Source organism: Convolutriloba macropyga, chromosome 5, assembly GCF_964194025.1.
Source record: "Convolutriloba macropyga chromosome 5, txConMacr16.3, whole genome shotgun sequence".
Taxonomy (NCBI): domain Eukaryota; kingdom Metazoa; phylum Xenacoelomorpha; order Acoela; family Convolutidae; genus Convolutriloba; species Convolutriloba macropyga.
The window spans coordinates 22,068,324-22,082,329 of record NC_134472.1 but is presented as its reverse complement, the minus strand read 5'-3'; the positions used below and the strand labels follow the sequence as shown (position 1 = coordinate 22,082,329).

Here is a 14,006-nt window from a genome sequence, read left to right as displayed (position 1 = left end):
TCAAAAGACTTTTAAAAAAATTGTGAAAATTAGTATAAATTTTCGTGTTTTTGTTTGGATTACCAAAAATATAGCTGAAAATGGTCATAAAAAGTATTTCTGTCTTGCAAAAGACCTTTATGAACTTTAACCAGCTTCAATTTTAGACTGGTACAAAAAATTCGAAAAATGATGAAAAAAACACGAAAAATGGCATTATGTTGGGCTCAAAAACAAAAAATTACCTTCTGACCTTAAACTACGGTCTTCCCGGTAGCTTTACCACACTGAGCACTTAGACTACTAAACCCGGCTAAGGGCATCTAATGAAACCTGTTTATCCAGTTTTTAAGGACGAAAAGTCAAAAATCGCATAAAAAAGCAACAGGACTAATATAACTGCTACAAACTTTGTTTGAGAGCAGTTAATTAACTAAAGACCTGATCATCAACATTTTTCCAGCAACATCAAACTTTGACACACATCCTTAGAATTCGTACACCATACAACAGCCTTGACGAAATCAATGGGAGACCAAGTAAGAATGGGGGACAAAAACTGATATTTTGGAAGAAATCAGAACCTAATTAGGCGGCTGTATACCAGTTTTTCATGCGCGAACATTCTGACTGATAGATTTGATAACCTTTTATTAAATCTGTTTTTGTTACTTTAATCAAAGCTGCTTCACGCACCATTGAGTGGTCCAACATTCCAGGCTATGTTATTGCAAAATCCTGTAGACTGAACCCAATGTACCACCCCCGCATTGATGAAGACCAGATCTCCGGGCTTCTGAATGAACCTATAAACTGGCACCCGCATCTCCTCCAGATCTGGCAGTAGAGGCCACCAGGAACCATGGAGGAAATTGGTGTTGTTCCTCTCACACAGCCTCTGAATAACACCCCAGTGCTCCGTGTCCACTGCGAACCATTCACAATTACCTAAACCCCAAATCCAAATTACGCACCTATGTAAGCTGCTCGCGCGTCATACTTGTTACGATTTTCAATTTTGCATTTCCCTTTCAAATCCAGTTTTGAGTTCAAATAATTTGGAAGTACTTCAACCTGCTTTCAAATTTCGGAATGTTTGCAAATCTATGTGACTGTCGTCAATCAAAATGAAAAAGCGGTTGATATATCAAGATAAATCTGTAAAAAAATGTTATTTTTACTTTTACCTTCAGCCTTAATTCAGACACGGCAGATGAAAAACTTTTGATAAATACGTAGTTGGACATGACAACTTGCATTTTAAAATTATTTTAGGATAAAAACTCTGATCTACCTCTTGAAACAGTCCTATTTACTTCAAGATAGCACCTAGGATGAACGCCGAATGTGTGTGTAAGCGAAAAAAGTACCTGGTCCAATATTGATATTGACAGAACAGAAGTTGAGGTTCTCCTGGTGCCCAGGGGTTCTGCATCCAGGTACCTTCATGTACAGCTGCACACTGTTCATGCCCAGAATTGTATGCGGCAAATGACTCAGCATGTTGGCCGCAGATATCAACTAAAGCAAAATCATTACCTCCTTTATTCCAGAAAAAAATCACAAATTCAACAAACCATCAAAAGATGATTACAAAACAATTTCTCATTAGTAGAATTCAAATAGTAGAAAACATAACAGCCGAACGTATAGCAAATTGCTCTCAAACGACCGGCGAGCGGTTGGCTTTAGCTTAATTGAAGGGGCATGATGAGAGTGCTCTTCACACTTCACACCATGAAGATAAGTCTCCAAAACAGTTTCTGTGAGTCGCATATTTGCCGACCAGTGAGCTGAAACGCTCTAGAACTTAAGGCCTACGCGGCGCTACCTCTTTCTCCTGTTTCTGAGGACGAAAATTCAAATAGTTTAGACGAAAAATCGGCCAGGCGAAAAATCGCATAAAAACGACCAACAGTATTAATATGATTGCTAAAACTTCATTTGAGAGCAATTAACAATGATTTCCTAAAAATGCTAGTTAGGTCACTTATGATTAAAACATTTCTAAAATAATTCTGCGTTAATGAGGGTAATAGATGATATTACGCCACATAACAGCAGTTGAAGTAAACCTCAAAAAAAGAGTTAAAGAGAGAGACAGATAGAGTGTGAGAGAGACAAAACGTGAACGAGAAAGAGAAGGAAAAAACCCTAACCGATAGAGTGAGCGAGAGAGAGAGAGAGAGAGAGCTCTGAATATTTTCCATGATGCGATTTGACTCTCCAACTTCTAAATTTCCAGTCTTGTCAGCAATTAAAATTTATCAAACTAAAAACCGCAAAATTTAAAAAGATTCCAGATTTCGCAGTGGAAAAATGTTCAAAACCATTGTTGTCTCTGGAATTCTGCCATCTAACACATCTGCCAGACTTAAAAAATTCGTTGGCTAGTTATGATCGATACACTGAGAAACGGACAAAAATATTCAAAAAAATTTTAAAAAATAATTGCAAATTTTAACAAAATTTTGCTTTAATTCATGATATTAATACTTTCAGAAACAATTTATTGCCTCAAGGGATAATCCAGCTTAATCTGGCCCTATTTCAAGCCATACGTAGCTGCACTGGCTCAAACATCCATCAACTTGGAACATGATAAAAATTTGACGGAAACTTGAAAAAACAAATTCACTGGTCCATAAAGATCGATAATTCGAATCACTTTCTGCCAGAAAATTTTAAATTCTATCAAAAAATTGCTAAAACTCGTAATATAAAAATGTTCATAACGACTCCATTACCCCTGGCAACAATGCAGTAACATATTACCAAAAACAAAAGGTTCCTGGCCCCTTTGTCTTGAAAAAAAAATGACAAATCAATCCATTACAAATATAAAACTATGCAGAAACCTAGCATCAAATCCTAGCGGAGGTTCCCAGAACCCTGAGGCTGGGAAAACTCAGAACCCAAAATTTTCGAAGGAAACTTCTCAAGCTTTCAAATGAAAGTATATCAAGCTAACAAAATTGCTACTTCAAAAAAGCTTCGGTGCAACGGTAGCATGCCTGGCAACGGTTCTGCAGATAGTAGGTTCGAGCCCTCTAAGCTCTAATTCTTTCGCAGTAAATGGAGTTAGCTGATATCACAATTGGGTTGTTACAAATGGTAGAGCTTAATAAGTGGCTCTGAACTTGTGTTGTGTACCCTTATTTGAGTGTGCGTTTGCGTTGTGGAACCAACTCGTTTGAGAGCGGAGCATTGTAATAACCCAGCTTGTGATCAATCAAGCTAACAAAATTGCTACTTCAAAAAAGCTTTGGTGCAACAGTAGCATGCCTGGCCTCGGTTATGGAGATAAAAGGTTCGAGTCCTGTAAGCTCTGATTTTTTTAGCAGTAAATGTAGTTAGCGAATACCACAGTTGGGTTGTTACAAGGTCATAAAAATTAACTATTTTAAACAATTTTTGTCTATCTGATCTATCCGGTAACCCATCAGCACGACCAAAAAAGTTTCATTGACAAAAAATTTCAAAGATAGATAAACTCAGAAACTGACAAAACCTTCTGAAAAAGTGAAAAAAAATTATTAAAAATTTATCATTTTCGCAATATCACCAATTTTTTCTCTATCGATACCAAATAAGGGATATAAGAGGTATTATGGACTCTTATAGATCGATGAATTCAGATAATGGCAATAAAATTGAAAAACATTTCAAATAATTGCAAATTTTAAAATGTTGCTAAAAAATCTCGATATAAACATCTTCAGAACAACTTTATTATCTCCAGAAAGCACCCCGTAATCCAATCACAAGCCAAAAAAATTTCACTGGTTCATAAAAATCAATACCTCGAATAAAAAAATTTCAGAAAATTTGAAAAATTAACTTCTATCAAAAATTGCTTATACTCGTGATATTAAAATGTTCATAACCCCTCCATTGCCCCTAGCAACTATGCGGTAACCTAGTAAAAAAAACCCAGAGGAGATACCTGGCCACTTGGTCTTGAAAAAGTTTAAAAAAAGACAAATCAACCCATTTCAAATATAAAACCATGCAGAAACCTAGCATCAAATCCTAGAGGAGGTTCCCAGGCCCCGGAGGCTGGGAAAACTCAAAACCAAAATTTTCAAAGGAAACTTCTCAAGCTTTCAAATGAAGGTATACCCAGCTAAAAAAAACTGCTACTTCAAAAAAAGCTTCGGTGCAACGGTAGCATGTCTGGCCATGGTTCTGCAGATAGTAGGTTCGAGTCCTCTAAACTCTAATTATTTAGCAGTATATGGAGTCAGCTAATACAACAGTTGGGCTGTTACAATTGGCATAGAGCTTAGATAAGTGGCTCTGAACTTGTGTTGTGTACCCTTAGTTGAGTGTGCGTTTGCGTTGTGTGGAACCAACTCGTTTGAGAGGGGAGCATTGTAATAACCCAGCTTGTGATCAATCAAGCTAAGAAAATTGCTACTTCAAAACAGCTTTGGTGCAACGATAGCATGCCTGGCAACGGTTCTGCAGATAGTAGGTTCGAGCCCTCTAAGCTCTAATTCTTTCGCAGTAAATGGAGTTAGCTGATACCACAATTGGGTTGTTACAAATGGTAGAGCTTAGTAAGTGGCTCTAAACTTGTGTTGTGTATCCTTATTAGAGTGTGCGTTTGCGTTGTGGAACCAACTCGTTTGAGAGCGGAGCATTGTAATAACCCAGCTTGTGATCAATCAAGCTAACAAAATTGCTACTTCAAAAAAGCTTTGGTGCAACAGTAGCATGCCTGGCCTCGGCTATGGAGATAAAAGGTTCGAGTCCTGTAAGCTCTCATTTTTTTAGCAGTAAATGTAGTTAGCGAATACCACAGTTGGGTTGTTACAAGGTCATAAAAATCAATACCTCGAATAAAAAAATTTCAGAAAATTTGAAAAATTAACTTCTATCAAAAATTGCTTATACTCGTGATATTAAAATGTTCATAACCCCTCCATTGCCCCTAGCAACTATGCGGTAACCTAGTAAAAAAAACCCAGAGGAGATACCTGGCCACTTGGTCTTGAAAAAGTTTAAAAAAAGACAAATCAACCCATTTCAAATATAAAACCATGCAGAAACCTAGCATCAAATCCTAGAGGAGGTTCCCAGGCCCCGGAGGCTGGGAAAACTCAAAACCAAAATTTTCAAAGGAAACTTCTCAAGCTTTCAAATGAAGGTATACCCAGCTAAAAAAACTGCTACTTCAAAAAAAGCTTTGGTGCAACGGTAGCATGTCTGGCCATGGTTCTGCAGATAGTAGGTTCCAGTCCTCTAAACTCTAATTATTTAGCAGTATATGGAGTCAGCTAATACAACAGTTGGGCTGTTACAATTGGCATAGAGCTTAGATAAGTGGCTCTGAACTTGTGTTGTGTACCCTTAGTTGAGTGTGCGTTTGCGCTGTGTGGAACCAACTCGTTTGAGAGGGGAGCATTGTAATAACCCAGCTTGTGATCAATCAAGCTAACAAAATTGCTACTTCAAAACAGCTTTGGTGCAACGATAGCATGCCTGGCAACGGTTCTGCAGATAGTAGGTTCGAGCCCTCTAAGCTCTAATTCTTTCGCAGTAAATGGAGTTAGCTGATACCACAATTCGGTTGTTACAAATGGTAGAGCTTAGTAAGTGGCTCTAAACTTGTGTTGTGTACCCTTATTTGAGTGTGCGTTTGCGTTGTGGAACCAACTCGTTTGAGAGCGGAGCATTGTAATAACCCAGCTTGTGATCAATCAAGCTAACAAAATTGCTACTTCAAAAAAGCTTTGGTGCAACAGTAGCATGCCTGGCCTCGGTTATGGAGATAAAAGGTTCAAGTCCTGTAAGCTCTGATTTTTTTAGCAGTAAATGTAGTTAGCGAATACCACAGTTGGGTTGTTACAAGGTCATAAAAATTAACTATTTTAAACAATTTTTGTCTATCTGATCTATCCGGTAACCCATCAACACGACCAAAAAAGTTTCATTGACAAAAATTTTCAAAGATAGATAAACTCAGAAACTGACAAAACCTTCTGAAAAAGTGAAAAATTATTAAAAATTTATCATTTTCGCAATATCACCAATTTTTTCTCTATCGATACCAAATAAGGGACATAAGAGGTATTATGGACTCTTACAGATCGATGAATTTAGATAAGGGCAATAAAATTGAAAAAATTTCAAATAATTGCAAATTTTAAAATGTTGCTAAAAAATCTCGATATAAAAATCTTCAGAACAACTTTATTATCTCCAGAAAGCACCCCGTAATCCAATCACAAGCCAAAAAAATTTCACTGGTTCATAAAAATCAATACCTCGAATAAAAAATTTTCAGAAAATTTGAAAAATTAACTTCTATCAAAAATTGCTTATACTCGTGATATTAAAATGTTCATAACCCCTCCATTGCCCCTAGCAACAATGCGGTAACCTAGTAAAAAAAACCCAGAGGAGATCCCTGGCCACTTGGTCTTGAAAAAGTTTAAAAAAAGACAAATCAACCCATTTCAAATATAAAACCATGCAGAAACCTAGCATCAAATCCTAGAGGAGGTTCCCAGGCCCCGGAGGCTGGGAAAACTCAAAACCCAAAATTTTCAAAGGAAACTTCAAGCTTTCAAATGAAGGTATACCCAGCTAAAAAAACTGCTACTTCAAAAAAAGCTTTTGTGCAACGGTAGCATGCCTGGCATCGGTTCTGGAGGTAGTAAGTTCGAGTCCTCTAAACTCTAATTATTTAGCAGTACCTGGAGTTAGCTAATACCAGAGTTGGGTTGTTACAGTTGGTCGAGCTTAGTAAGTGGCTCTGAACTTGTGTTGTGTACCCTTAGTTGAGTGTGCAATTGCGTTGTATGGATTCGACTCGTTTGAGAGAAGAAGTGTAATAACCCAGCTCGTTGTCTATCAAGCTAACAAAGTTGCTACTTCAAAACAGCTTTGGTGCAACGAGAGCAAGCCTGGCATCGGTTCTGGAGGCAGTAAGTTCGAGTCCTCTAAACTCTAATTCTTTAGCAGTACCTGGAGTTAGCTAATGCCACAGTTGGGTTGTTACAATTGGTCGAGCTTAGTAAGTGGCTCTGAACTTGTGTTGTGTACCCTTAGTTGAGTGTGCGTTTGCGTTGTGTGGAACCAACTCGTTTGAGAGGGGAGCATTTTAATAACCCAGCTTGTGATCAATCAAGCTAACAAAATTGCTACTTCAAAAAAGCTTTGGTGCAACAGTAGCATGCCTGGCCTCGGTTATGGAGATAAAAGGTTCGAGTCCTGTAAGCTCTGATTTTTTTAGCAGTAAATGTAGTTAGCGAATACCACAGTTGGGTTGTTACAAGGTCATGAAAATTAACTATTTTAAAAAATTTTGTCTAGCGGATTTATCCGGTAACCCATCCCCACGACCTAAAAAAGTTCCAATGACAAAATGTTTCAAAGATTGATAAACTCAGAAACTGACAAAACCTTCTGAAAAAGTGAAAAAAAAATATTAAAAATTTATCATTTTCGCAATATCAACAATTTTTTCTCTATCGATACCAACTAAGGGACATAAGAAATATTATGGACTCTTACAGATCGATAAATTTAGATAATGGCAATAAAATTGAAAAAAAAATTCAATTGCAAATTTTAAAATGTTGCTAAAAAATCTCGATATAAACATCTTCAGAACAACTTTATTATCTCCAGAAAGCACCCCGTAATCCAATCACAAGCCAAAAAAATTTCACTGGTTCATAAAAATCAATAGCTCGAATAAAAGTTTCAGAAAATTTGAAAAATTAAATTCTATCAAAAATTGCTTATACTCGTGATATTAAAATGTTCATAACCCCTCCATTGCCCCTAGCAACTATGCGGTAACCTAGTAAAAAAAACCCAGAGGAGATCCCTGGCCACTTGGTCTTGAAAAAGTTTTAAAAAGGACAAATCAACCCATTACAAATATAAAACCATGCAGAAACCTAGCATCAAATCCTAGAGGAGGTTCCCAGGCCCCGGAGGCTGGGAAAACTCAAAACTCAAAATTTTCAAAGGAAACTTCTCAAGCTTTCCAATGAAGGTATACCAAGAAAAAAAACTGCTACATCAAAAAAATCTTCGGTGCAACGGTAGCATGCCTGGCCATGGTTCTGCAGATAGTAGGTTCGAGTCCTCTAAACTCTAATTCTTTAGCAGTATATGGAGTCAGCTAATACAACAACTGGGTTGTTACAATTGGTATAGAGCTTAGATAAGTGGCTCCGACCTTGTGTTGCCTTAGTTGAGTGGACGTTTGCGTTGTGTGGATCCGACTCGTTTGAGAGAAGTGTAATAACCCAGTTCGTTGTATATCAAACTAACAAAGTCGCTACTTCAAAACAGCTTTGGTGCAACGATAGCATGCCTGGCATCGGTTCTGGAGGTATTAAGTTAGAGTCCTCTAAACTCTAATTCTTTAACAGTATATGGAGTTAGCTAATACCACAGTTGAGTTGTTACAATTGGTAGAGCTTAGTAAGTGGCTCTGAACTTGTGTTGTGTACCCTTAGTTGAGTGTGCGTTTGCGTTGTGTGGAACCAACTCGTTTGAGAGGGGAGCATTGTAACAACCCAGCTTGTGATCAATCAAGCTAACCAAATTGCTGATTCAAAAAAGCTTTGGTGCAACGGTAGCATGCCTGGCCTCGGTTATGGAGATAAAAGGTTCGAGTCCTGTAAGCTCTGATTTTTTAGCAGTAAATGTAGTTAGCGAATACCACAGTTGGGTTGTTACAAGTTCATAAAAACTAACTTTTTTAAAAAAATTTTTGTCTATCTGATCTATCCGGTAACCCATCAACACGACCTAAAAAGTTTCATTGACAAAAAGTTTCAAAGATAGATAAACTCAGAAACTGACAAAACCTTCTGAAAAAGTGAAAAAAAAAATTAAAAATTTATCATTTTCGCAATATCACCAACTTTTTCTCTATCGATACTAACTAAGGGACATAAGAAGTATTATGGACTTACAGATCGATAAATTTAGATAATGGCAATAAAATTGAAAAAAATTTAAAATCTTCAGAACAACTTTATTATCTCCAGAAAGCACCCCGTAATCCAATCACAAGCCAGAAAATTTTTACTGGTTCATAAAAATCAATACCTCGAATAAAAAAATTTAAGAAAATTTGAAATTAAATTCTATCAAAAATTGCTTATACTCGTGATATTAAAATGTTCATAACCCCTCCATTGCCTCTAGCAACTATGCGGTAACCTAGTAAAAAAAACCCAGAGGAGATCCCTGGCCACTTGGTCTTGAAAAAGTTTTAAAAAAGACAAATCAACCCATTACAAATAAAACCATGCAGAAACCTAGCATCAAATCCTAGAGGAGGTTCCCAGGCCCCGGAGGCTGGGAAAACCCAAAACCCAAAATTTTCAAAGGAAACTTTCAAATGAAGGTATACCAATCTAAAAAAAGTGCTACTTCAAAAAAAGCTTCGGTGCAACGGTAGCATGCCTGGCCGTGGTTCTGCAGATAGTAGGTTCGAGTCCTCTAAACTCTTTAGCAGTATATGGAGTCAGCTAATACAACAGTTGGGTTGTTACAATTGGCATAGAGCTTAGATAAGTGGCTCTGACCTTGTGTTGCCTTAGTTGAGTGGACGTTTGCGTTGTGTGGATTCGACTCGTTTGAGAGAAGTGTAATAACCCAGCTCGTTGTCTATCAAGCTAACAAAGTGGCTACTTCAAAACAGCTTTGGTGCAACGATAGCATGCCTGGCCTCGGTTCTGGAGGTAGTAAATTCGAGTCCCTTAAGCTCTAATTATTTAGCAGTATATGGAGTTAGCTAATACCACAGTTGGGTTGTTACAATTGGTAGAGCTTAGATAAGTGGCTCTGACCTTGTGTTGTGTACCCTTAGTTGAGTGGGCGTTTGCGTTGTGTGGATCCAACTCGTTTGAGAGAGAAGTGTAATAACCCAGCTCGTGTCCTATCAAGCTAACAAAGTTGCTACTTCAAAACAGCTTTGGTGCAACGGTAGCATGCCTTGCCTCGGTTATGGAGATAAAAGGTTCGAGTCCTGTAAGCTCTGATTTTTTTTAGCAGTAAATGTAGTTAGCGAATACCACAGTTGGGTTGCTACAAGGTCATAAAAATTAACTATTTTAAAAAATTTTTGTCTATCTGATCTATCCGGCAACCCAGCAACACGACCTAAAAAGTTTCATTGACAAAAAACTTTCAAAGATAGATAAACTCAGAAAATGACAAAAACCTGAAAAAGTATTTATTACAAACTTTAATTAAAAGTTCATAAATTTCGCAATCTTACAATTTTTCTCTATCGAACACAAAGGACATAAAAAAAATTTATGCACTCTTACAGATCAATAAATTCAGATAATGGCCAAAAAATGGAAAAAATTTAAAAACAATTGCAATCTTCAAAATGTTGCTGAAAATCTCTTCAGAACAACATTTGAGACTGCTCCAAAAAATTTCAAAAAAACCTTATACAAAATGCATTATTTATTTTTGACAAACTGAAAAACTATATGATGAAATGATCTATTTCGCAGTCATTTCAACAATTGAGCGTTTTGTTAGACGCGCAGCAAATATCTGTGCTGATCTTCATCTCACCATGGTTCCCTATGATAAAAATGTTTTTGATTTTATTCCGGCGCGACATTTTTTCAAAATATTTCTGCTATGTAATTTTTTTTATATTAACTACGGACAAGAATTTCAAATCAGGGCTCAAATAATGACAGATACTTTATACAATAAACGAGACCCGACGAGATTATATTATGGTTTCAGAGTTAAGCTCATGGTTTTTAAGGCTCTGACCAATTGTTTTCGTAAAAATTTTATGGACTTCTTGCGTTTTTTTCATTTCTTATACTTTTTGTAGCTCAATGACTTAGTGTCCCCAATCAGAGAACCAACTAGTTTTTAAAAGGTATAAGAGAAACTACACATTTTTTCAGTTGTTACTTTATGTCGGTTATGACTTTGAATATATTTATTTTGAGAAAATATCGGTTAATTTTTGAAATTCGCTACTATTTCATCGTATTTCTTTCAACTTCGGGTGCAGTCTCAGTAAAAACAGACAGAGACGGAAGGCGACTTCCTGTGAGTTATATATTAACGTCAGGAACGGTTTTATATTCAACTAATGGTTTCTCTATTTTGGTACTACTCCTTTTCAGTTTTTGATTATAATTGCATATTTTATGAGTTCATTTTGTTTCCTTGTCGAATTATCACATTATTGACAAGTCCAATTAAAGGAAAGCACTGTAGTGAAAATGCACAACGTTGGACAAAGGCGTATCTGGATATGTTAAATGTTATTGTTGAATAGTTTAGGCTTTTTGGGCTGAGACACAGCTATCTCGCAAAAACTTTGTGGGTTTCTTGATTTTGCCTATGTTTGTCTTTCTTTCCGTTGTTGTATGCCATGTACACAACAAAGACAAATTGTAGTTGCTTCCCCAAGACGTATTAACCTAGTTAAAGATTTCAGGTTATAGCTGTTTGTTTTAATGACTTTCAAATTAAGTTTTAAAAAATTCTTTTTTTTCCACTGCCTCCTCTTTGCTTTTATTTTTGTCACGATGTAACTCAATCTCGCTCATTAGAAGTCTCAGTTACTTTTGTCCATTCAAACACTTTTTTGCGCTTGGTTATACGTTGTGACTGATTGCTGCCGCAATTTAGTTTCATAAAAGTTTTCGAGATTTCTATACTGTTCAAATTTTATTTTTGGGTTTCATTTTGTTGTCATGTCTAAGTAGTCCTTTTATAAGGAAGACTCGTTGGTTTTAAGATAAAGGGAAAATGACAATTTAAAATTCTTGCAGGTAAAATCTTATAATTATAGTGCCTTCAACAGTGTAATGTCCTAAAATTGTTTGAAGTTTTGACTTTGTATTTGTTTTTTTTTGTGTGCTCGTCAATTATTCTCATTAATAACATGCCCAATTGGCATTGTGAGCTGTTGAAACTTAATCCATCGCTTTTAGTTGTAATCCTTAGTCTGTTATGACTTTTAAAAAAATTTGCTGTCAAAAATGAATTTGGGTTTTTGAGCTTCGCTTTTTTTAAACATATTTCCGGTCGATTTGAAGCGCAGTCTCTGTAAACACAGGTCACAACCCGTTTCCAGTGAGCTATAATTTATTATTTACAACGGTTTCAGCTTCAAGCATTTGATTCTTGGCTTTGTTACTACGAGATTTCATATAAAATTTAAGATTTTTATATATTTGTACATTTTAAAAGATTTTCTTTCTTTTTTAATTATAACAATAATCGTTGAGCCCATCGGCTTTGAAATTTTGCGCAATCGAACAGTGGGTAGTGAAAAGTCTCAATTGATTCCTATGTAGATATAAATGAACATTTTAGTGATTTCCAGTTGATATCTAATGCTATTAATAAGTGCGAAATTAATTGTTTTCAAAAATGGAAGTGTTTTCGAACTTCGCACCTATTTGCTCTGTTTTGTCGACCTGTTGACTAGTCGCATTAGGGACAGGTCCCATATCTTATCTAACGAAATATAGGTCAAATTGTTTGTTTTGGTTTTTATCTGATGCGAGTTTGATTTTGTCACAATTTTTTTATTATAGACATCGAGTTTTGGTCGTAAATAATGTTTGTTGTTTGATTTTTATTATTGTCCTTTCTAGTAGTCCTATTATCAACAACTTTCATCGGCCCTCTAGCGTGGCACTGTCGAATGTCTTTGATTTCTTATTGAGCGATGTGTATGTTTTTGAAAGTTTTCTATCTCTTCATCATTTGGTAGCGAATTAAGTCAAAGAATGTGGATGAGCGGGGTCGGAACATAATGTGCGTACGCACATTACCGAGCCTCCTTGTTATATATAACTACCAAACAGCAATGAAATGATATTAGCCGCATAGTCGTGTAAACAGCCAAGAGCACCGCATTATATAGCTACGCGCAGGTTGCTACCTCGACTCGATAACAATTATACAAGTCTCAAAACGATTTCACGCATTTGGCTCCCGTTACTTGAAAAAATGCACAAAAATGTGCTAAGTTACAGACCGCTGTAGTTTACCTTAGGTGATTACAATAATATTTTCAAAGCTTCTTACAGAAATCTGTTAAGATTGCACTCGACGACAAAACAGGTAAAACCAATTTCGGTGCAGTTAATTGGATTTTTTAGTACCCAACAATCGATTTCAGCGTATCGAAACTCCGAGTGAGACCAAATCAGATCATGTAAAAATTAGGAGTTCAATCCTAAGTCAGGCACTCGGAAAATCAGTAAACGAGAAAACGTCGAAAAGAAACATCGAGAAAACGTAGAAACAAAAAAGAATTAAGCTGGATGGACACAGATCGAAGCGCTCTGAACATGTGGAAATCAAACAGTAAGTTTAATCAAGAGTGGTCAAAAGATTCCTGGGATATCTTAAACTTAGTTTAGGAAAGCATAACGTCAGCTTGGTGGACAAAAGCCTTGAAATAGACTCAAGAAGACAGAGCAGAACATGTTGAAGAATTTTCATTGACAGAGCGAAAAATTAGACATCGAAGCAACCACGAATAGGCTTGAAAAACCCACTGAAAAGATCAAAATCTCAACAAAGAACGGCTGCTACATGCTTCATTTTTTCTATTCTAGCATTCTAAAAATTTGCTATCGTGACTAAGGGCTCAAGAGTTTTCAAATATTTTCTATGATAAAATTAAAAATAGAAGATCGCTTTTTCGGCGCACCGATTAGTTCGAATTAGCTGCAGCTGTTATCATCTGGTTTACACTTCAAAACTTAAGTGTGGTAAAAAGATGCCTGCGATATCTTAATTTAGATTAGGAAAGCATAACGGACAAAAACCACGGGAAATAGACTGCTGTCTTATCTGCATCTCGTCTGTTGTGCGGCAGACGTCACTGGAATAATTGCTTACTTCGGAGAGATCAAATAGTCACAACAAAATAAAGATCGACGAGCTAAGAAAACAAGCAGAACAAGTTGAAGAACTTGCTTTGACAAGAGTAAAAAATTAGACATATTATCCACGAATATTATCAAAACCTCAACAATGAA

General features: G+C 36.4%; 1 protein-coding gene across 1 annotated transcript in view; it reads right to left on the bottom strand.

Annotated features, from left to right (window-relative positions):
* The window catches only part of LOC142339230 (histone demethylase UTY-like), a 108,791-nt gene that overhangs the window by 39,405 nt on the left and 55,380 nt on the right, over positions 1-14,006 (bottom strand). The window contains exons 17-18 of the mRNA XM_075389086.1: positions 1,350-1,500; positions 676-927 (exon numbers count right to left, since the gene is read on the bottom strand). Of these exons, the coding sequence (XP_075245201.1) occupies positions 676-927; positions 1,350-1,500 (403 nt within the window). The remainder of the gene's footprint in view (positions 1-675; positions 928-1,349; positions 1,501-14,006) is intronic.